Raw genomic sequence first — 25,524 nt, forward strand, 5'->3', positions numbered from 1 at the left:
TGACAGCTCAGTCACACAGAAATAGAGCTGTACAGAATTCTTTAAGCGCGCCGAACTTCAGTTTTGAGCTCGTCATTCTTCTTCACACTGCAAAAACTCCAAATCTTACCAAGTCTGTCTTATTTATAGTCAAAATGTCTCATCCCACTTGATTTAAGATAAATTCACTTAACAAGTGACATTTCAGCAAGATGGAGGGACTTGTTTTAAGACAACGCATCTTAAATATCTGTGTAAGTCAAACAATCTTGAAATTGTCTTGTTTTGAGATGAATTTTACAAGAAAATTCAAAATAAGTTTAACCTTCGTGTCATCCTGCGGGTCAAATTGACCTGTTTTAAAGTTTGAAAATGTGGAAAAATATATATTTTCACAGTGAAACTTCTGATGTCCACATTTTCAACATTTTTGGGAAATCTCTGAACATTTTCTGGTGGAAAAAAAATGTTAAAAATGTTTCTTTAAGAACATTCACAAAAAAATCAACCAAAATCCAGCGAAATTCGCTGGATTTTGGTTGATTTTTATGTGAATGTTCTTAAAGAAAATATTAGAAATTTTTACTGATATATATGTAATCACTGTAGATATTTTCAGGATTTTTTTGAAGATTTTTACTTATTCTTTTCAAAATATTTCCAAGAATTTTCTTGCCAAATTTGGGGGATTTTTCTTAAAACTTTTAAGGGAAACTTTTAAGGAATTATTGGAATTTTCTTCCTGAAGGTTTTGCAAATGTTCAGAAATTTGGGGAATTTTTTGCAGATTTTTGGGATTTTTTTCAGATGAGGAAACAATATTTTTTTGGTGCCTGTAAATGAAGACAACAGGAGGTTTAATACATCTTGAATTAGGAGGTTACATGAAAGCAAAAATCTATTTTTGATAGAAAAACTGCTATTTTCTTTAGCATGTCTGGTTTATTTTCAGACACCTAAGCTTTACAATCCTGGTAAAATATAGCTTAAAATAAGTTTTCCCAGCTAATTTTAAGATCTCAATATTCTAAATATCATATCTTATTGATCTACACTAGTGGCTTAGACACTCAAAGCAGCTAATGATCATGGTCAGGAAGGTGTAGCTAAATGATTTGTCTTGAGCAACGTACAACTGCAGTAATCCAACAGCTTCAGCTAAGTCAACAGGAACTGGGTGTGACTGAAAACTATCACTGCTGAAACTGCTTTTCATATCTGTGTCATTGTTAGAAGTTACTACAACTGTTGGAGCACCTGGGGAAAGTTTTGAAGGCTTCTCCACATGCAACAGAGCGTATAAATAATGTATAACCATTCAACAATGTACAGCTTAAATAGCACCAGTGTCTGTTGGTTTCGTTTCTGTGTTTGTTCCACTCTGCTCCCGCCCAGAACACAACAGGCCCGGCTCTTCACCCGGCAGCTGAACCCCCCGTGGCTCCGTCTATGACTCAAACCCGGCGGCTGCACAGAATCGCCCCTTTGTGTTCCTGAAGAATGTATCTTTTCTGAGTTTTTTTGGAAAACAGAGGCAGAGAAAGAGAGTAACGGGGGCATGAGTAATTGAGACAGATTTAAATGTGATGACGTGATTTATGCTTCCTTCGGAGGCAGGACATTGTGGCAGCAGCGTTCACTATTGATCAAACTGCTGCTGTTAGCCTTGATAATTTAGAAGAACGCTGTGATAAATTAACACCAGACACCAGTGGCTCATATGTTTCAACCAAACTCCACTTGTAAAGAGGAAGGTATACAAAAGAAACACTTGTGGTTTCAGTGACTCAGTGCAGTTAATACTGTATGTCCTCTCATCCGGGAACACCAGCGTGGCCTAATGAGATCTCGTAAATATCCCAGAGTAATACCATGCAATTTCCTGTTTAACATGGAATAAACATGAATAACATGAGAGATTCAGAGTAAAGGAAGGAATTCTTATTGAAGCAAAGAAGAATCTTGGAAAAACAGTGAGTTGGACAACATTTTTAATGATTTAATAACTGTCAGGGGCTGTTTATTTATCTCTGAAAGACTTTATATCAGTTTAGAATTTATAAAAACAATGTTTTTGTAGCCACACAGGACACTGCAGAAACTGTCAGTGTGACCTTACAGTGTACAACAGAAGCAAATGCAACATCATTTAAATGTCAGATGATTCAAACTGTATCACCTCTCAATAGTTCCATTAGTCATAAACTGAACAGTAGGCTTCTTATTATGACAAACTATCAAAAACAAATATGTTAGAAAGACTGTGATCACTGAAATAAAACTGAGTACACCTAGGACTGCCAGTGAGTCCTTCATTCATGAACATGTTTATAAAATGAGCTGTGAATGTTCTCCGTTATTGGACCTATGGGATGTGTCATTGTCATTATGTGTTTTGCTTTATTCGTTTTGTTTTGTCATTTATCCATTTTTTTGTTGCTTTGTAACTTGTTTGTCTCATTTTTTGTCTCTTTTTTGTTTTATTTTGTGTTGTCTCGGGTTTTTTTTGACATTTTGTGTCTCATTTTTGCAATATTTTGTCTTGTTTTTGTTGTTCTTTTGTCTTTTTTTAATTTGACTTTTGTCATTTGATCATATAGTAAAAACTGGTCTGGATCACTTGAGATGAAACTGGGCTGAATGTGGACCCTGAACTAAAATGAGTTTGACACCCCTGCTTTAGAATGTAAGAAGTGTGGGAAAGTCTTTGGTCTAGAGTTGGAACTGATGAAGACAATCTGTTTACTAAACAGACAGAAATAACCAGAGCTTTGTGAAATAAAAATATAAAGTTAAATAAAGGGTAGTTTAGTCCAGAAAGTGCACTCAGGTTCTACAGTAGCCAACCAATAAGTGCCACTTTTGCCCACACGACCAAACACAGAGTATGACATCATGATCCACTCATTACTGTGACTTCACATTTACATGCAACAACATGGACAAATATCCTTACACACACATTTTTGTGAAAGCTGACACCTGGCCTGCTCCTCTTCCTGTCACTCTCCTTCCAGAGCAGTGAGGTTTAAGTTGACTTTTGAATTACAGGGTGGAACACAGCTGTCTAAATCGGAGCTCCACCACACATTTGAACCGCAGACATAGACAGCTTTGCCAACCGCTGCTCGTCAATCTCCGGATTCTCAGTGTTAAAAATGCATCTATTGCTAACCGCATGCTAAAAGTTGCCTTAAAACAGGATCGGGGTTACATATAATGCAATAAAGCAGTCACGATAAGCAGCAACACTTTGGGCCTCGAGAGTCCACAAGTCTGAGCATTCGAATGTGTATATTTAAGCTAACGTTTCACCATGCGGTCTGCAGGCGTTCCTGTTTTTTTGCTTTGCATGTTGTTTAAATGGAGGTGACGTCTAGGAGTCGCTGTTCTCAGTCATATTATACGTGTCTGCCACGTGCCTCACCTGCCGCCAGGCTACAGTCAATTTAATTTAATTAGAATAAACAAAACACACACCAGCAAGAAGATCAGTCCTCCTGGGAATTATTACACTAAAGAAAGAGGTCTGGAGAGAGTGTTAAGTTGGAGATGTTGGCTATAAATTACCATTCCAGGAGTATAGCCCTCTGACAACACTTGGTTTATGTTTTGCTTCCATATCCAGCTCAGCATCTGTGTGAACATGCTAGCATGAGAGACGGTGTCTGGGAGGACAATGGCTGGTTTCAGTGCTTACCAGCTTTTAAACATCATCATCTGTCTCCAGAGAACACATAAAGGGACTCCTACTAAGTCCCTGTGTCTCAGTTTGTTTCAGCTGCTTCATATCCACAGCAGTCTGCTTTTGAAAAAGTCATAGAAGATCATTGCATGAGACTCCATTGCTGTTTCAGAAGTTAGAAGGAAAGTTCTAAGTTTCAGAAGTCCTCCTGCAACCCTACAGAGGATAAAGCAGTGTATCGAAAATTTAAGACTTTCCCTGAGAGACAGTCACCAAGAAGAATACAATACCAGATATTCTGTAATTTTTTGAGAACACCTTCCTCCTAAATCTAGCCTAGATTTCCAAAAACAGTGTTTTAGAACCAAGCTTCAACCGTAGCCTAGAAAGCACTGAGGACCGGCTTCACAATACTCTATTGTCTCCGGGCCAACACTCGGCTTCCTGGCGGGTCAGAATCCACGGAAACGGGAGCGCAGTCCAAACAAAGCCACAGGGATTGACTTCTTTCATGTACCCCTTAATCCAACCTTCCATATATCAACCTCATCACACCACCCTCTCCCCGCTTAAAATGATCAGTCCCATTTCCTGGACAGTCATCTCCAAATGCACATCTGGCTTTCATGAGATCAGGAGTCCAACCTGGATCCGTCCTCTAAAGCAGGAGCCAGAAGAGTCACGCTCCGGGTGAAGTGAAATCACCTTTACACCAATTCATATTCAACATGTTTAAATGTGTTTATCCTGGATGAATTTATCAGCCCTGAGCGACAGTAATAATAGTGAGCTGTTGAACACAAAATGAGTTTCCGTGTCTGTGAGGAGTTTAAGCTTCTTGCCTGCTGATGTGATTTGTGAGAAAGTAATTTCCGGTGAAAAAAAAAAACAACTTTCATCCATCTGAGACATCTCCTCCTCCTTTCTCTCGACCCCCTTCTCTGTCCTAATCTTTGGCCAATGAGTTTTATGTTTTTGGTTTTTGTCCAATTTTGTCAATGGTAGTTCTAATTTCTAACTTAACTTACAAACATGGAACAAGGACCCTTTAACATAATCCTTGATGGAGACAATTGATGACTCACTCTCTCCAGGTTTTGGTTTCTTTGCAAGCATCTGAAACTTGTCAACAGCTGCTCGCCCTCCTGGATTCATGCAGCATTGATAATATCTTTCTTTCTCATGTCTGTTCTCGACTCCCCTCCCTTCACATCTGCTTCTCTTCAATCACCTCCTCCTTCCCCCTTTGCTCAGAGCTGGCGGCCTTTTCTCCCCATCCTCTCCTCCTTTGTCCACCTTGCTTCCTTTTCTCTTTGATCTCATCCCTCAGTCAGTTCTCCTGTGCTCCCATTTTACCACTTGCTGAGGGATATTATTAATTTTTAGGTATGACATTTATTTGTCAGATGGACATGATGAAATCCTCAGTGCAGACATCTGGGGTTTCTGTTCATCCAGAGGAACCTTTTTTTAAAATGTTTTTATTTGTCAGTATGGAAACAGCTGCTGTCAGCAATAACCCTTTCTCCATTAGGTATAAGTGAAGCCACAGACGTACCTATTAAACTAGACGAAACCATAAGGATATGAAGCGTATGAGTAAACTTCATGTCCATCATGATTCCAGTTGGTGGAGATTGGTATGAATGATGCAATCAGCATAGACTGAACCTATAAGCTTTCATTTCAGATTTTTTTAGATTTAGATTCTGATTTTTTGAACAATCCATCCATTATCTTTACACCGCTTAATCCCTGTTTGTTATGATCCCTGCTCCTCTCCCTCCTTCCCCCCTTTTTCCTTCTTTCTTCTGTGTCTCTCTCCCTGCTCCCTGCATCTCCTGCCTGCCTGCAGTCTCATTGATTGATTGATTGATTGATTGATTGATTGATTGATTGATTGATTGATTGATTGATTGATTGATTGCAACAACATGATTCAGCTGTGGCAATCAGCCCATTCAACTCACCTGTTTCCAAGCACACCTCCAGCTATATAAACCTCGTTCTTTCACTCATTCCCTGCTGGACCATAGACTGTCAGATCCCTGCTTCCCTCCAGACTCAGTTTTTTGGACTCAGTTTTTTACCCCCTGGATTTCCCACATGGACTCAGTTCTGCTCCTGGATTCTCGTCAGCCCCGTTTCTGTCTTCAGTCAGTTGTTCCTGTCTTGTCTCCCATCAGCTCCTGGATTTCCCAAGCCTGCCTTTCCCCTTTGTTTCTGATTCTTCTGAGTACCCCTTCTGATAGTTTAGTTAGTTCTGCATTAGTTTTTGTAGGTTTTCCCCTTTAGTTAAGTGGTGAATTTTTGTAGGGAGTTTAGTTTTGGTTTCCCCTCACTCCAGTTTCCCTTATTGTGTTATAGCTCTTGTTTTGCTTAATAAAACTCTTCCCTTTTTACCTCTTGTCTCCCTGTTTGTCTGCACCAGGGTTCTCTGACTCTCCCCGTAAAAATTTGGATCTCGGGGGACTGGAGTCTATGACAGCAGCAAACACCCTGGACACGTCGCCAGTCCATCACCGGGCCACCTGCCACACCTACGGACAATTTAGAATTGATTAACTCAGCACTTTTTATTTATTTATGTTTTAGACTGTGGGAGGAAGCTGCAGAAAACCCACGCATGCACAGGGAGAACATGCAAACTCCACAAAAAGGGCCCAGGCAGGGACACAAACCGGGAATCTTCTAGCTGCAAGGTGACAGTGCTAACCACTGAACCACTATGAAAAATGTGCACACACAAACACAAGCAGGACAAAGGCCAAAAATGCAAAAACCATTAACGTGCACATTCACCTATATTTAGCTGAGAAGCACAGGCACACACTGCTAGAAGAGTGTGGGAAGAGTCACAGTGGTTTATTATCGGAGGCCTCAGCCTCACATGACGATGTGCTCAATGTGAGTCTTTATCACGTTGCCCCCTTTGATGACCTCAAGCTCGCATATTGACTGACTTTTGCTGTACTGTTTGCTGTCTTTTTGCTCTTTTATTGAATATATTTTACACATGTGCTTAGTTTTCACTGTTATTGAAAGTTTATGATCTGTTGCATGCTCGCTGAGTGTTATTTCACCTCATGTTCTACAGTCCTCCTGCAGTCACTTCATGTAACTTATTATCCTCCTGGTTTAGGGTTTTCAGCAGAATTCATGACATAAGTTCCATTAATTTGTTTTAAAGCAGCAGAGGAACTTACAATTATAAGCTGAATGTCATTTATAGTGTAGCTTTCAGATGTTTCAACAAAGTAGATGAGTGCGGATCAAGAAAGGCAACATTTTGATGTTACTTTTTTGTTAATGTGACCTTCAAGAAACCAAAAAATACATATAAATAAACAAAAACAGCTGTGCCTCCCCTATCATGCATCGACATCCATTATCATGCAGTTATTCACGCTTCTGGAGGTCCACCCACCTCCAGCCCTTCCTCTCCTCACTCCTCCTCTTCCTCTCCATCTCCTCCAGTTCACTTGTCAGCAGCAGCTCAGATCTGCTTCTCTGCAGGGCTGCACAGATGAAAACTTCACGTCCAAGTGGAAACATACGCTGCAGACCACAAACCGAGGAGGATGAAGGAGAGAAGAGGCGCTCTGTGCGAAGGGAATGCGCTCTGAGTTTATCTTAAGGTAAGGTTTTTCGGAAAAGTTTGACTCACTTTGTTTAATGCATGAAAATCGCTAAATGGACACGTGAAAGCAGCTTCAACATCATTTATAGCACGTTAAAAACAACTGTCCAAGTCACTGCGGTCGTGTTGGTTTTCTGTTTAAAAAAATTCGACTGCATTTCGGTGCAAAAATAGAAGAGAAACGAAACCACAGCAGATGTGTCACTTTGCTCTCTTGTAAGATCTCTACAGTCAACCTTTGCATGCTCCCTTGATAGACATGTTTTTAGCATGCAATGTGTCCATAAAAATCAGACAACTATCAGTGCTGCCTAACAATCTGTGCAATCAGGTGCATTAATCATAACACAGCATCAGTATTCTATAAAATATGTCAAGAAGAGTAGTCTCAAAAAGTCTGACCAGCAGAAAACAAATGTCATAAATGGAAAATTTTTTGGCGTCTGACTGAATCTGATCCAACCTTGTATCATTGTTTGCAATGCATTGACTTTGAAGTTACTTTTTTGTGTACATCCTCTTTGGCACTTCTCATTATTTCAGTGGTACAATAGAAGTGACTGTAAGTCCTGTAACATGCATCAGATGTCGCATCTTGCATTCATTTGCAGCTTTGCATGTTCTTTTCTACATTGTTTCCTTATGTATCTTGAATGTACCATGTGTGAGCTACTGGATACCTTGAATTTCTGGATGAATAATCAATCTATCTGTCCATCTATCTTAGTTCTGTGTGCAGAAGTGACGTGATGTGTGGTGGAAGCATTTAAAAATCAATTGGTCACTGTTCTCTTCCTGCTGCGCCACAGAACAACTGTTGTAGATTTGCACCAGCTCTCAGATCAGTGTGTTAGCAGTCTGGCATGGAGGTGGCGGCATCATGGTTAGAGATACCGCCCTTCAACCATCAGTCTTGAGGTTCAATCTCCATTACTGTACCACACTTTACTCCGGTATCAGCAAGGGAAGCTTCAAATCTTGCTGGCCTTCACTGGCTACCAGTTAGCTTAAGGATTGATTTTAAGGTTTTAATGCTTGTTCTTAAAGCTTTACATGTGCTACCTTACATTTGAGATCATTTAACACCTCAGGAACTTGATGGCGGCTTGAGATCCTCAGGAACTTTCCGACTGTTACTGAATCTCTCCTAATGACCAAAGGTGATGAGGTCTCTAGTGTTCTTTGGAATTCCCTCCCATAAGGTCTCACGCTGTCCGTTTCTTCTTTTAAAAGATTACTGAAAAGTTTCTTTCATGATAAGTCCTTCTCGTAATTGGTTTAATTGTGTATATTTGATTTTGTTCTTTACATATTTGACTATGTTGGCTCAATTACTTCGTTTGTTTGGTCTTTACCTCTTAGTCCTTTACAATTTTTGGTGTTTTGTTTGATTAGCTAGATCCTCTTTTCTGTAGTTTTGCACCTTGTTTGTGTTGCATTTTATCTTCATACAACCTGGAGGCTGTGAGTGTGGACTCTATCCTGATGCACGTCAAATTCATGGCCTTTTAAACAAGCAAAGTTCCTTTAAACAGCCAGAATATGTTCAATCAACTGCGCCGCCCTGTTTACGTTTGCTATAGGTGGAAGTTTGGAGAGGTAACATTTCCTTACCCTCTTTGTTTGGCAGAGCTTTTGAATAGAATGAGAAACGTTTGCACTTCGCTCTTGTTTGGGCCCATTTCCCCTGAGTTTTGTTGACAGAAGTCTCATACATTAAAGAAAGAAGAATTCATGAAAGTAGTGACTGATGGGTTAAACCAGGCTGTAAACACTGTTTTGTTTGCTTGCTCTGCTGTTGTTTTGCAATGGTTTATTTACCATGTTTGCTCACCATAAAAGAAGTAATTGAACCAGTTGAAGAGGTCTAATGTGCAGTGAATTCTTGTCTTGAGTGTTTTTTCTTGTGAGCAGTTTGTTGACTCGGCTGAACTTCAAGGAAAGTCAGTGAGAGGGAGTGAGCAGGAAGTTCATTCATAAGCCACAGAGTTCAGATATGAGACGTATGTCATTACCCTAATCAGATAGCGTGATGTTTAAAAGACAGTCAGATTGCACTTAAGACATTTGAATGTTTGCTTTGCAGAAACACACAGCCTCACCGTAAGGACCTGGCAGGCCATGAAGTGCATTGCCACGTTGCAGCAGTAGATCCTTGTAAACTGAGTGCATGTTGTATTTTTGAGCCGTACGTAATGGTCAGGGTGTTCTGACCTCAACCACAGTTTGCTGGTGCTGTTCTCTACACTCTAAAAAGGAATTCAAAGGACCTATCGTCACCACTTATTGGGTGAATGGTTGCAAGGTTAAAAAAAAACCAAAACACATCTAATTAAGGCTGCAAGCAGCGCTGAATGGGTCCTCGCATCCTTGCTGTTCGGCGGATCTAAGCATGTCCACCAGGTGGCGCTGCGACCAAGAGTTTATTTCGGCCTATGGATGTGATGAGGGTTGGGCTCTGATCACACATGTAAAATTTCAGGCAGATTGGAGCATGTACAGGCTAGTTATGCAGCACTTCCTGTCCATCCAGTAGGTGGCGCTATCACTGGGACTGCATATTGGCCTGTTAATGTCTCTGGGCCAGGACTGTGATCACACATGTAAAGTTTCAGGCAGAGATGAAGCATGTACAGGATAGTTATACATCATTTCCTATATTATGTTGAATTGGCGAAATACTGCCAGCCACCATTTCCACGCCCTCAGACTTTTGCGGAGTTTTTGATAGCCTTTGATCATCCATGCCTGGTGTACATCCTGGCCAAATTCCAGCTCTGTCTGGGTTACCCTTTTTGAGTTTATAGCTTTTGAAAATGTGCAAAAATTGATCCAAAATTGTCCAAAACATGACACATAATTCAAAATGGCCGACTTCCTGTTGGGTTTTGGGCATGGTTGTCGATTACGTTTTTGTGCGTCTTGACGAGTTACATGTGTATCAAATTTAAGAACTGTAGGTGACACGGACTGGTCATAGTAAATATTTGAAATTTTCCAGGTGGCGCTATGGAGCCACTTTAACTCACACCTATGCAATTCCCCTAAAATATAACATTTTTCACTGGTCCTGATGTGTGTGCAAAGTTTCACGCGTTTTCAAGTATTTTTAGGCCGCCAAAAGTCCAAATGAAAAGTCCGCCAGAGAAAGAATAATAGTGAGGGAAAAATAATTCCTTACATTTCAATAGGGTCTTCCACCATTCGGTGCTCGGACTCTAATTAACCGATTTAGATAGAAATTATTTTGATTGATTGAATGGATTGACATTAAATTGTTGCATCAAGATGATTTACATGTAATTTTAACTAAGATTTCTAGATTGGTTGATTAAAAAATGAAATTCAAGTTGAGGTAACATGATGAAATTGGCTTTAAACTTAATTTTTGGGCACCCAAGTGGCTGAACTGATTGAGTGGGTGACCCATAAACAGGATCAATAGTCCCCAACGCAGCGGCTTGGGTTCGATTCCAGCTCACGACCCTTTGCTGCAGATCTTCCCTCCATTCTTCTCCCTACTTTCCTGTCTACCTCTACACTAATCTGTCAAATAAAGCCAAGGAAAGGCCAAAAAAATACATTGAATTCAGGATTTCAAGTCTTAGCTTGTCTGGACAATTTAGGTTAAAGTTATTAATTAAATCAAACCGTATATTTGGTATACATTTCTTCAGGGGTCAAAACCACAAATAGATAGTCAGTATATTACTAGCTGCAGGGAAAAAAGCGATAACTAAACGATGGCTGACACAAGAAGAACCAACAACAAATAACTGGACAGACATAACCTTGGTCATTTATAGGATGGAAAGAATAACCTTTACTGTAAACCCTGGGAGTGATGGGTGAGATATGTGAGGCCTTTGAGACCAGATTTTGATGGAATGACTGCATGAATATGGACTCAAAATCTTTTAACTGAATGAAATGTTTTTATCGATATATTTATTGATTCTCTAATTGGAAATCCTGTATGCCAAGGCAATAATGAGCTGCTGTAAATGTTGTTGCTTTCTACATCTACTCTCTGGATGTATATAGTTTGTGTACATCTGTCTGATTTTTCAGATGTTGTAAAAATCTAACTTCTTTCAATAAAAAAGTCCCCTAACATACTGTAGTTTTTTGGTTGAACACAACTTCATTAGAAGTTAGCTATAGCTATGTTTTTAGAGTGTATGACGTTGTCGAGCTGACCCACAGTCATGTATTTGTGTGTAACTTTGCGTACAAGTGGACGGACGTATCTCCTTCTGAGCCACTGCCCCTCAAATGTAATCACAGCCCAGTTCTGCAGTTTGTGGCTCTGTGGCACCACATGTTTCATAGTAAATCAGGGAGCGTGACAGTGAAGAGAAGCATGTTTGGCATTGTGTTTTTGTGACAGAGGGGAAAACAGAGATAAAACACAATGAGAATGCCTGAAGGAAAAGCCTAAAATAGAAATGTGGGGGGGAAGCACATAAAGACAAGGTAAAAATGTGTTTTTCATCAGCATCCTTTTTTTTCCTTTTTGATGGCTGTAATAGATGTCGTCCGGTCGGTCTTCTCTCCCCGCTGCACGCTGTTCCCATTACACTTTCCAAACCTCCACTTCTGTCTCTGTGTCTGCAATCAGTCGGGCTGCTCGTGTGGAAACAGGCTTGTTTATGGATGTCTGCAGGTTACAGTTTAGGGATAAATAACATGTTTAGCAGATCGGAATGTCGTTATGTGTGTTTCCAACGAGGCCAGTTTGGGGAATTAAGTTCTCAGAGTGAATTTAAGTGCTGGTATTACACTTTATTTTACATGAAGCTGAATTTACTGCTCATAGAGTCAGTATAAACAGCTGTTAATTGTGGTAGAAAAACCTGGCAGCTGGAAGCGCATGAGAAAATGTGTTGATTCGACCATGAAAAGGTGCCAATTACACATCAGATGACTGAAATGCAAGTAAAAATAAGGTAAAATGGAAGAATTATGAAAACAGATTTGACTGACAGTCACTGTCTCTGTGGCTAATACTTATCTGTGTCTTACCTTCTTGTACCCCACAGTCCCTAATCACTAACTTAAGCTAAGTGTTACAGAGCTGAGAGTTCAGAAGTGGTCAGATAGCAGCTAAAATCCATCCTCCTATATGCGACGGGCCTCTAAGTTGAGTGCTCCTGCTGTCAGATCCATCTTTATCATATTCTTCTCCTGTTTTCCATGCCTTCTGTGAGGTAATAAATGAAAATCAACGATCACCACCCCTTAATATTTGTCCTGGAGCTCTTGAAAAGCTGGGATTAGTTGAAAATTTATTCAACAACAGTGGCAAGTCGGAGTGGCACCATCACCTTACAGAAGGTGTTATATCACAGATCCAGATTGGCCTGGCAGCAGTTAATCCAGGGCTGGCTGCGTCCTGCAGAGGTCACGTGTTGGGAGCTTACCAGTGCTCCTTTTGCCTTGGATTCATTTCTGCAGCAGGCTGGAAGTAAGGTGTTCAGAGTGGAAACAGAGCCACAGAGCCTTTGAGGGAAAATGTGTCTTCCCAAAGAGTGTATTTATGGTGTTTAAATGTACAAATCTGCTAGGATAGGTCCAGATGGCGCATGAGCAAACAGGTTGTTGTTGCATCAAGCAGCAGCCCAAAACCACATGATACAAACCAGAGAAAGAAGAAGTAACCAGCAAATGTTTGATGTTTGTGATGACTTGTATGAATAATGGAAATAGCTGGCAATTTTGACTAGTGGTTGAACTGTGTCAGCTTTAAAATAGATATAATTCTAAAGTATGTAGCAGAAGAGTCAAAATACACCGAAGACTCATCTAAGCTCCCAGCAAAGTTTTATTTGTCAAGTTCAGAGTCTTCTGAATGTTCCCAGCATGGGCCAGTTTTTTAGTTGCATGACCTGTTTTCTGTGGCTGAATGCTCCTGGTTTAGTTTAGTGTGTCACTGACATCTCTCTCTTTTTTTCTTCCTGGTCTTTAGCTGGCCCTGTGTGAACTAAATGAAAACAGAGAACCCCCTACCTGGAAGACTTCGAAGAACTAAGTGGATTGAAGAAGGCAGAGGCCGAGTGAGGGAGTCAGAGAGGGAGGGAAGACAGAGGGGATTAGCGGATAATCCAGTGCATGGACAATCCTGAAGGAGCTTTATCGTTCCTCCAGGACGATGCAGACAAAACAGTTGCTGGATTACAGCGCTTTACTTTATTGCCCCTTTCAAGAGTCCATCACAGTTCGTCTTTTTACGCTCTGATTGTTTTCATTGCCTCTCAAAGGCTTAGCGTCGTGGGCACAGAAGGACCAGGGAACAGAGGACAAAGCAGGGCAGTGGCAGGATGTCCTGTGGACGGTGTGGTGACACACATGGATAAACCTTTTTAGTGGGAGACAGTGTGTGGCAGTGGACCCCCTGCTTTCCAGCTTTAAGAGGACGACACTAAAGAAGACATCAGAGAAGAAACTCCTCTCAGAAGTTGAGACCAAACGGCTTCACTGCCAGTAAGCAACACAGGAGACACTGTTGTGGTGATAATCAGCTGTGTTTTGTGAGTCATTTTATAATAATAATAATAATAATAATAATAATAATAATAATAATAATAATAATAATAATAATAATAATAATAATAATAATAATAATAATAACTTTATTTGTGTAGCACCTTTCAGAAGAACATTCACAAAGTGCTTTGATAGGTAGAACATAGTGATAAAAGAGAAATAAAGGAGAACTTTACTTGAAGGCAGGTGTATAAAAGTGGGTTTTAAGAAGTGATTTAAAAGAATCTACTAATTGAGCGAGTTTATCTCCTCAGGCTGGTCATTCCAAAGCCGGGGGCCCTGATGGAGAAGGCCCAGTCACCCTTGGATTTAAGCCTCGACTTTGGAACGACCAGGAGGGACCCACCTGAGGATCTAAGGCCACGTATGTGGTTAGCATGTCTAAAATTCAGCCATGTGCAAGGCCCTGGCAAGCTTTAACCCTGGTGTCGTCCTGCGGGTCAAATTGACCCGTTTTAAAGTTTGAAAATGTGGGAAAAAATATATTTTCACAGTGAAAACTTCCCCATTTTCAACATTTTTTGGAAATTTTTGAACTTTTTTTTGGTGGGAAAAAAGAAATGTTAAAAAAAATATTTCTTTAAGAACATTCGGGAAAAAATCAACCACAATCCAGCAAATTTTGCTGGATTTTGGGTCTTAAAGAAAATGGAACTTTTACTGCTATATATGGAATCACTTTAGATATTTTAGGATTGGTTTTTTTGGAAGTTTTTTATTTATTATTTGAAAATATTTACAATCTTTATTTTTTTTAAAATTTTTATTTCTTGCCAAATTTGGGGATTTAAAAAAAAAAAAAAAAAACTTTTAAGGGAAACTTTTAAGGAATTTTCTTCCTGAAGATTTTGCAAATTTTTATAAATTTGGGGAATTTTTTTGCTGAATTTTTGGATTTTTTTTCAGACAAGTGAACAATATTTTTTTGGTGCTGTAAATGAGGACAACAGGAGGTTTAAAAGTGATCAGTAAATTATTAAAATCAATTCTAAAACGGACAGGGAGCCAGTGGAGGGAAGCCAGAACAGGGGAGATGTGATGTCGTCATTTTCCTGTGTGATGTAGGAAGTACAGAAAAGCACAGAAACAAAAGGTTGCTGTGAAATGTATGATTTATGTATGTAGGATTAAATCCTCCAGTTAATGTCATCCATGCATTTCATTGCTGCTTTACTTCAGAGCATGCAGTGTGTTTGGGTTGCAACAGTAAGGTTAAAAACCCCTGTGAACACCTCAGATATGCACTTAGGTGTTAGTCCTTGTAGGCTAACCTCAAACCTACATAATAGCGTGAGGGGAAACCACAGCTTCATGAACCTAAAGTAACTCAGAATTATATTTCCTGAACAGAGTTATGTATAAACTTCAACAGGTTTGCTGGGTTCAACATGACATCCAGTTAGACATTGTCCTCAAAATTCAGTATTTCTTATTACTTTTGCTGGGGAAAAGGCACATGAAACATACTTCAGCTTCACGAGGCCTCCTGCTGTGATGATCCTCTTAGTGCTGCAAGCGAAACATAAGTTGAGACTGACAAGAGGACACTTCTCCAAGTCCAAAACAATTAACCCTCCTGTTGTCCTCATTTACGAGCACCAAAAAATGTTGTTTCCTCGTCTGAAAAAAAATCCAAAAATTCAGCAAAAAAATTCCCCAAAATTTGCAAAACCTTCAGGAAGAAAGTTCCAATAATTCCTTAAAGTTTTCCGTAAAGGTTTTATTTGAAAAAAAATCCCCCAAATTTGGCAAGAAAATTCTTCTAAGTATTTTCAAAAAAATGAATAAAAATCTTCCAAAACAATCCTAAAAATATCTACAGTGATTACATATATATCAGTAAAACTTCTAATATTTTCTTTAAGAACATTCACAAAAAAATCAGTCAATCAATTGATTTTTTTGTGAATGTTCTTAAGAAACATTTCTAACCTTTCTTTTTTCCACCAAAAAATATTCAAAGATTTCCCAGAAATGTTGAAAATGTGGACATCAGAAGTTTCTCTGTGAAAATCTATATTTTTTTCCACATTTTCAAAGTTTAAAACGGGTTGATTTTGACTCGCAGGACGACACGAGGGTTAACATCCTGTCCTATGGGTCAACAATGACCTGCCTCCACTGAGTCTCTAAAATACAACAGTTTAACTGAATTTTCCAAAAATCTATTTTACATGAAGAACCAACCTGTCATGCCTCACACACTTTGTGAATGTCTGGGTTTTTCCTCTTCAGAGGGCAGAAAAACTGTATTTAATCAGTGGACACCACTCATTTTTATGACATCACACATGTTATTAGTGATTTCTTTCCTAAAGTACAGCTTTATTATCTCTATTATTGCTGCTAAAGCTACTGCATAGGTGTAAACATTATTTGTTTAGCAGGAACTAGTACTTGTATATCTTAAGAAAGTACCAGAAATATGCAGAAAGTAGCTTGAAATGCATTTTTGAAGAGCACTGTATACTGTACAATTTAATGGAAAACTACAAAACTGAACTACACAATACTAGTCTTCTCACATCTTTTGAATCTTTGCTCCCACAAACAAGGTGCAAAACCTACAACAATAAGAATAATAAAATAAAATAATAGGTGGAAAACAAAAATATGAAGAACATATTAAACTGTAATTAGCTTATGTAGGACAGTAAAGGAAAAGTAATCGAATTTCAAGTTGAGAACAGGTCATTTAGGGGTTTTTCTACGCTATTAAACATTGTGGCCGGGTCATTTTTCACCCGAAGACAAGACGAGGGTTAAAACTCAGTGAACACCAGTCTGTTTCATTGCTTAGTTTTATGGGCTGGAATCACATCTCAGTGTATTTACAGCTGTGGCTGGACTTTGTATTTCTACACAGTGATTCTCTGAACCAAACCAGTGCCTGGTCAGGCCCAAACTCTCCAACCACACAGGCTGTGGTATCCACAGGAAACAGGATATGGCCTCGCATTTATCTCATTGTTAGTTTGAGACCATTAGAAGCTGCTGTTGTGTAGAAGAAGTGAGTTTGGTCATTTTGGACAGATGTGCAGCACTAGCTGTGAATAGGGGGGACGAGAAGGGGATTTAAATGGGGATCTAAGTGGCATCTTGCAGTGTAGATTATAAAAGGAAGCAGGCAGTGGATGAATAGCTGTCTGTGACTCTATGGATAATGGATTATACACACATTCCCTGCCATCTTAACAACCACATATTTGTGTTTTCTGTCCTCATTGTCTAGGCATTTGATTTTTTTTCTCTCTATCTCTGGTTTTACAGTGGACCCCGAAACTGGAATTCAGACCTGACCGACATGTAATCGGAGCTCAGACATTCTCAACTGATATAAAGGGAAATTATACAACTTTTGTGCCGCCATGAGTCTGGGAAAACTGCCAGGGATTAAAGGCCTCGTGTCTGGCTCCCAGGGTAAACGCCGCTTTAAGAGCGACCTCTCCGTGGACATGATCAGCCCTCCGCTGGGTGACTTCCGACACACCATGCACGTAGGCCGTGGCGGGGACGTGTTTGGTGACACTTCCTTCCTCAGCAACTACGGGGGCAACAGGGAGCCTGGAAGTCCAGACTCTGCAAACAGCTCCAAGACAACCGGCTTCTTCACACGCACCTTCCGGCACGTACGGAAGAACTCTGGGCCGCGGCCGCGAGGGGGCTCTCGAGACTTGTCATCGCCGCCGCCAGACATCTCGCCCATCATCAAGAATGCCATCTCGTTGCCGCAGCTGAACGTGGACTCTCCCAATGGGTGCCTGCAGAGGGTGCTGTTCCCCAGCTCCATCAGCGCGACGGATGATTCCTTCTACACATATGGTGAGATAATACAGATAATCACCTCCAGCATGGGACAGGATTTATGGAAAGCATCTTAACAGCGAGATTATCTTCATTAAAAGTGAGCAGAGAAAATGTTGAGGTAGCGATCAAAAATACAAGGCTTACCGGGAGTAACCATTGGTGGTTTTAGCATAAATAACATACGATATGCAGATGACATAGTGCTGATAGCAAACAGTGAAGAAGACTTACAAGCCATAGTATCCATAATTAATACAGAGAGCCAAAAACCTGGTCTGTCTTTCAACAAAAAGAAAACAGAAATAATGGGAAATTCAAAGAAAAATGTCATCCCAACCCTTAACATAGAAGTTAACCAAGAAATACTGAAGCAGGTTCATCATTTCAAATATCTCGGTTCATGGATAACAGATTAAAGATGTCAAACGGACATCAAATGTAGAGTAGCAATGGCAAGAACAGTATTTACAAAAATGAAAAATATACTGACAAATAAGAAAATAGCAATTTGCATCCATATGAGGACTCTCAGCTGTTACATCCTACCAGTTCTGATGTACGGATGTGAATCTTGGAACATAAATAATAAAATGTCAAACAAAATCACTGCAGCAGAGATGTGGTTTTACAGACGCATGCTGCATATATCTTACATGGACGGAATAACCAGTGAAGATGTTTTTAAAATATTAAACACAGATTATACACTACTGAACAAAATTAGGAAATGGCAAGCAACATTTTTTGGACACATCTTAAGGAAGGAGATCCTGGAATATATCGTCACAACTGGAAAAATTAACAGGAAGAGAGGACGAGGCAGACAGAGAATGAAAACGATTCATTAATTATCCAGCTCTAGTATGTACACAATATGTATTTTTTTGTTAGGGTTACAACTTTTCATGGAAGCATACAAATCCTAGTCAAATAGAGTCTATGCAGCTGAGGCCAGAAACTTCCCAACCCAAATTTTAGATTTTTTCATATTTTTAACTTTATTTTAAAGCTTCAATAGGCACTGCTTTGCCATTATAGGCTGGCCTGGTGTGCGTCAAAATTTATTTTAAATAGTGCAAGAAAACAGGAATTCAATGTATTGACAGGACGGTGATGGAACAAAATGCTTGTGTAGGTTTGGTCACATGATCCCCAAAGCATTAAAGCCCAAATCTGTGAAATTTGTACATGTAATAAATACTAACCCTTTGGTGTACAACATGGATCAAGAGATGCCCATTTGCCACTGAATATGGGTCACTCTTGAGCCATGTTGTGCATCAAAGGGTTAAATGAAATGGAGCAATTGTGTCTGTCTGACAAAACTGAATACATAAAGGTCACACAAAGTCAAAAAAGTTCCAGAACCCATGTTAGATGTGACCCAAAAAGAATGATCAGTGACCTAGATATGGGCCACCGTCCAGCGATACAGCTGCCCCGTATGAGTCAACATAAACCAGGATAAAAACCTGGTACAATGATGCATTAAATCATAATAGTCCCTGTTCTTACTATTGACTCTCCAGCAGACTTGGAGCAAACAGCGCTATAAATGTCAGTGAACGCACAAATAGAGCGGGTGAGGTTGCCCTCCTTTCAACATCATTCCCACATTCCTCCGGGACAACCGGCAAACACACGGCCTTCTTCTGAGTCATCTGGAATCACCTAGGCAACACCTGTACACAGTTGGGTCTATAAACACAAACACACACTGCTGCTCTGGTAGGGAGAGTCGTATTTTACCACGTCTTTGTGTCATCTCTGTGTGTGTGACTGCGTGAATGAACAACATAAACACACCAGTCATTATATCTGCTCACCAATCAGAGCCTATCAGGCAGCAGGGTGAACAGTCTGGACTGGAAATCCCCTTCCCCTCTCCACATTTATTACCCAGTTCATGAGGAATTTGCTCAAAGAGAGTGATGTAGACCGAGAACATGGAGCCACTGAACTGAGGGATGATGGGAAAACTGAGTCTGGCTTCACTGACACACATCTTTTCCCTCATCCACCACTGCACATCTTTATCCCCGTAAAACCCATTGCTGCAAAAATAAAGCAGCATACACATACATTTGCACAAAAAAAAAAGCGTAATATATATGTTTAGTTCTTGTCTATATTTCGGTTTATATATGTATAATTATTGTTTTCAGTTTCATTTTTGCTATTTTTTTCCTATATTTGCTTATAATTTTTAGCTTAATTTTTTTTCTAGATTTGGCTTTGCTTTTATATTTGGCTTTTTAATTTTTTGCTATATATATATATATATATATATATATATATATATATATATATATATATATATATATATATATAAAAGCTTAATTTTTTCTATATTTGGGTTTATATATTTATATATCTATAATAATTTTTTTCAGTTTTATTTTTTGCAAGTTTATATATATTTATATATATATTTATAGATAGATAGATATACACACATTAGTTATTGCAATTTTTTTTACTATATTTGTGTATATATATATGTATATATATATATACAAATATAGTAAAAAAAATACATATATATATATATTTATATATATATATATATATATATATATATATATATATATATATATATATATTTATATATATAAATATATATAAATATATATATATATATATACATATATATATATATATATACATATATATATATATATATATATATATATACATATATATATATATATATATATATATATTTATATATATGCGCGCACACATTTTTTTGCTCATTTTTTTTTTATATTTGGGTCTTACAGGGTCAACATTAAGTCTCACCATGTACCATGATAATGTTTTAATGTTTTAATTTCATTTTACACTTGTAATTTTAAACTTTAGCAAGAGAACATCATCCCATCTTTATTCAGCTCCCCATATAAAACATATGAATCCACCTCTGCTGTTCATTTCCCCTTTCATCCTCTTTCAGTGGCATCAAACTGCTGTTTTCTTTTCTACTGTCTGTCAGTTTTAGCAACAAATGTGAAGGACACTTAGACTTAAAATTTGCAGTTTTGTGGGTTAGTGTGGATCACTATACACAAAAAAAGCCCCCAGTTACTCCTAGGTTGTTGCATACTGCCACCCTCTGGTGAAGATGCTAAACTGCTGGACAAACACTGATTTGACAACCTCATACTTAAAGTCCCAGTATTGTTTCTTCATCAGTTTCTTCTTTAAAACACACATGTCCGGTGCTTTGTTTCTGGTAAAGAGTAAGAAGTGATTACGGTTGATGTCCTGAGCACATTTTGTTAAATGTAATATTTGGAGACAATTGAGGTTGCAAAACTGTAGCTACAAACACAACAGAAGGTGCTAGAAATTTATTCGACCACCACCCAGTGCCAAGATGTTTGCCAACACTGCTCTAAATCAACAGTATTGCTGATTACCAAAATATTTATTTTATGTTCCTGTAATGGTTAATCCACCAGTATGTGCAAGCACTTTAATCAAAATGTTATCTTTAATGCTAAAATATAATTATTGTTGTTATCCATTACTTTTTTCTTAAATTTACTGTTCTACAAAAAAAGCTCAAAAAATTAGTAAAGCACATTATTATTTTTTGATTGAGATGCCAAATTACTGTTATTTGCTCACATTCCTGAATAGAAAAAAATAGTTTTAGTGGTTGTATGCTGTTCTTGATTAATTTCCGAGAAGTCCAGTGTGCTGGCTCAAATTTGGGTATAAAAACGTGAATTCAGTTTGAAGTTCCTCACTCCTGTTAAAAATGGGGAAGTGTAGGGAACCCACAGTTATGTGCCTCGAGAACAAGTTTTGTGCAGATTTCTGATTTTTGATGACAGGTGGTCTAACAAATTAGTTATACACTGTATTTAATATCAGTGAAGCTGATTTAAACTCAGAAAAAGTTGTATTTGTTGCAGCTATTGTCTTAACCCTCCTGTTGTCTTCATTTATGGGCACCAAAAAATATTGTTTCCTTGTCTGAAAAAAATCCAAAAATTCAGTAAAAAAATTCCACAAATTTCAGAAAATATGCAAAATCGTCAGGAAGAAAATTCCAAAAATTCCTTAAAAGTTTCCCTTAAAAGTTTTATTTAAAAAAAAATCCCCAAATTTGGCAAGAAATTAAAAAAATGTAAATATTTTCAAAAAAATAATAAAAATCTTCTAAAGAACAATCCTAAAAATATCTAAAGTGATTACATATATATCAGTACAAGTTCTAATATTTTCTTTAAGAACATTTGGAAAAAAATCAACCAAAATCCAGTGAAATTCGCTGGATTTTGGTTGATTTTTTTCTGAATGTTCTTAAAGAAACTTTTCTTTAACATTACTTTATTTCCACCAAAAAAATGTTCAAAAATTTCCCAAAAATGTTGAAAATGTGGAAGTTTTCACTGTGAAGATTAATTTTTTTCCACATTTTCAAACTCTGAAACAGGTCAATTTGACCAGCAGGACGACTCGAGGGTTAATGCAATATTTCACACATGTATGGGGTGTCTGAAAACGTTTTTCCACCACTGTAATCATCCTGAAACACAAATTTCCCTTGCTGTCAGCCATATGTTTCTTTGGGTTCATGTCAGGTGCTTTAAAGAGTTTTCCGTCTGTGTGTGTTTGCAGGTCTGCAGTCTGGATTCGTCACTCTGCCCCGTCTCTCCCGCCTTGACAGACAATTCCAAGACGCAGACGTCCGCAAAGGGTCTCTCCCGGAAGGCGGCGGCATCACCCTGACACGCTCGGACTCCCTCACCTCATTCACCGTGGACCTGGGCCCTTCTCTCATGACCGAGGTGCTGAGCTTGATCGACAACCCCAGCTGCCTTCAGACGCCCAATCGCAGCCAGGCAGCAGGTGAGGAGGAGGAGGAGGAGGAGGAGGGAAGAGAGAAGGAGGAAGAAGATGACGACGGCTCTCTAACGGAGACGCCCGTGCAGACCCCTGCAGTGACTTCGCCGAGCGCTTCCGTGTGCCGTGGGTCGTTCAGTCGGAGTAGCAGCAACAGGCGGACCGATCAGGAGGAGGAGAGGAGGCCTGTGCGAACGCCCGACGTGTCCGCTGGGTCTCCTCTGAGAGCAGAGCCCGGGATGGAGACAGAACGGTTCCAGAGGGCAGCTGACGTCTTGTCTCGTCACTACGGTGGAGGGTCCTTCACAAATAGAGCGAGGATGAGCAGCAGCGGCGGCTCTCCGGCTTTTTCCCCGAGCCACAAAACACGCTGTGCCTTGAATGAGGAGGAGGAAGAGATCAAAGTGTAGATGTTCAAACTCCTGAACTCTTAAACCGTCCGTCCTGTCAGGAAAGATGTAATGTGTGATGTTCTGTTGTTCCTCCATAGAAACATTTCTCCTCCTCTTACATACATGGGAAGTGATAAACTAGAAGATACTGGTCTGTATTCAGGTCCTGAAGAAAGGACGTTTATTGTGTCTCTTTCTGCTACATTCAAGGTGTGATATTTTACAGATTATTTATTGGATTATTTTCAGGATATAGACATCTAACACTATGTAATCACAACGTTTACCAACAACATATTTTTACATCCATAAACAGTTTAATGGTCTGAACCTGGGATTTGAGGAACACAGCATTTGGGCTTTTTTTCTTTGTAAATCTGTCATTAGGGAACTAAATCCCTTTTATTTCTTTATTTTTCACAGTTGTACATTTCTAATATTCATCCTAAGTCTATGTGACAGCCTCCTGTAACCTGTATAATATTCATCTGTATTAGACTTCCTGTTGTAAAAAGGTTGCTTGTAATAAAAGATTCATTTAAAAACAGACACTCTGTTGAAGAAATCTTCTTATTTACATTAATAACGTAAGTCCATGTCCTGTGATTGTTTAATCGAGTTTTTAACAGAAGTGAGTACATCCCTGTGCAGCATTACCTTACAGTTACTGTGGAACGTGTAAGTTGAACGGAGATTATTTATTCTAACGTAAAATTAAAAACAAAAGTCACCACTTATTATATACAGGCTCCACAATAGGACCTTAGTGCAACTGAAGTCATTACTAGCATTCAAATATATTATTTTCCCAGAGCATCTTCTTTCTTTGGATGGAGAAAACCAAATTTCTTAAAAAACATTCTGCCATTCTTTACTTTTCCTCACTGACTTTATTTCTTCTGTTCTTTGCTTAAGGGGTTGTGTTGCTCTGCCTGTCTTTTGAAAAACCCCCAAAGGCATCGATGGATTCAAGCCAGGTCATAGTTTTCACTTCTTTAGCAACTCTTCTGTGCTGGAATATTTGTCTTCTACCAAGTTTCTGCAGAATGGAAGTTGTCAACCAGTATTTTTGGTAAATCCAGTGGCATGATGCATATATAAATGTCATCTCCCAAAGTCTTTTGCACTCCTGCAGCCACATTTCCTCACACTCTACCTCTGTGCTTCACTGTCAGGACTATAAATTCAATATTGCAGTCATCATCCTTGGTTTTGGTTTGTCCTCCTCACTTATGGCTCAGAATAGTTGTGGGTGATCGTGTGAATGATGACTCAAAGATTTTTCAAGCAAAAACACCAAAATTAACTTGTTTTGACTCTTTTTTTTGCATTTTTTCATCTTTTATGAGAAAACTGAAGTTCTCATCAATATAAAGGTGTAACATTTGCATTTTTCAGTTTCATACCATTTATACACAAAATGAGCTGCAACTGACAATTAAGGCGGAACCTGTCATGATTTATCATTCAGTATACAAAACAAAACTTCCATTATGGCTGCAACAATCAGCTTATATAGGTGTTCAGTCTAACATGCTGGGCTCCATGTGAGCTGAACAAACTCATCTTGGTCTCATCTGACCAAAGAATGTGCTTTTTGTCTTGAACACCATCTATAGAGGTTGATGCATTTTTCACTCTGGGCTGCAACAAGAACTCAGACTTCCTTTAAGAACTTCAGTACCAAAGTCTGAAGCACTTGACTGTCTGTATTTCAGACAGATGCATCCCATTAGTCAAAAACTGAGACGGTTCTACTACTCAGAGCTCCTTTCATAACCATGTTCATGCAGTTGGGCTAATTCGAGACAACAAATCGACTCAACTTACTATCAGTGGTTGCAGATTTTCGAACTTGTCAGTGAACACAAGTGTCTTCACTTTTGCACCCAGGTTCTGCTTTGGGGGCTAATTGTTCAAAGTAGTCTTTCTCAAGTACTCATTTTTCTTTGTTGTATACTGTACATAAACACAACTGTTCTTTATTTGGATCTGTTCTCTGACTTTTCTTACCTTCATTAAAAGAGGTGTTTATTGTTCAAATGCTGTTAATCATTGCAAGTCAGTTAGTCCACAGGTCATCTCACATCTGTTGAGGAAACATTTAGTCTGGTCCAAGGCTTTATTTGGATCCTATGATATCTGTACCAACTTGATCTTTGACCTTTGGGATATAGAATATCATCATTTTATCATTTTAACCCATCAGACATTTGTCTGAAATTCTGTCCTAATTATTGCATGAATTCTTGAGTTATGAAAAATGTGTTTTGTGAAGTCACACTGCCCTTGACTGTTGGCCTATAAACACCCACAATCTAATTAGTTCAAGTATGTTTGTGTTTTATCTTCATGTCTTTATCCTCATGTCTTTATCTTTATGTCTTTATGTCTTTATAACCACATTCCTGTAAATCACAAGGCTTCGGGGAAGCAGAGCCCCATACTTTCTCTTTTACTTTAGCCACTGCTGATTTACAAGTGATTCAAGTATATTTTTCCTTCATATAGTGTAAATGTTAGATAGGTAATTCATTAAAAGTGTGCTTGATGCTGTGAAATTTTCTTGAACAGTTTCTTTTTTGACTTGTAGTCACCATCATGCAGCAGTCTTTCAT

General features: G+C 38.8%; 1 protein-coding gene across 5 annotated transcripts; it reads left to right on the forward strand.

Moving 5' to 3' along the window:
• The first annotated feature begins 6,113 nt into the window (after positions 1–6,113).
• Positions 6,114–23,455, forward strand: cdc42ep1b (CDC42 effector protein (Rho GTPase binding) 1b). 5 transcript variants are annotated; one of them, XM_055004957.1, is made up of 5 exons: positions 6,114–6,366; positions 7,181–7,302; positions 13,273–13,787; positions 17,121–17,672; positions 22,290–23,455. In XM_055004957.1, the coding sequence occupies exons 4-5, from the start codon at positions 17,219–17,221 to the stop codon at positions 22,922–22,924; spliced, it is 1,089 nt and encodes a 362-aa protein (XP_054860932.1). In that variant the 5' UTR covers positions 6,114–6,366; positions 7,181–7,302; positions 13,273–13,787; positions 17,121–17,218; the 3' UTR covers positions 22,925–23,455. The 5 variants fall into 5 exon arrangements, with proteins under 5 accessions (XP_054860932.1, XP_054860933.1, XP_054860931.1 ...); XM_055004958.1 differs by lacking the exon at positions 6,114–6,366 and adding an exon at positions 14,105–14,214 and having other exon boundaries at positions 7,142–7,302; positions 13,273–13,834; XM_055004956.1 differs by lacking the exon at positions 6,114–6,366 and adding an exon at positions 14,105–14,214 and having other exon boundaries at positions 7,142–7,302.
• The last annotated feature ends 2,069 nt before the right edge of the window (positions 23,456–25,524 follow it).

This window comes from Amphiprion ocellaris, chromosome 19 (assembly GCF_022539595.1).
Source record: "Amphiprion ocellaris isolate individual 3 ecotype Okinawa chromosome 19, ASM2253959v1, whole genome shotgun sequence".
NCBI lineage: Eukaryota > Metazoa > Chordata > Actinopteri > Pomacentridae > Amphiprion > Amphiprion ocellaris.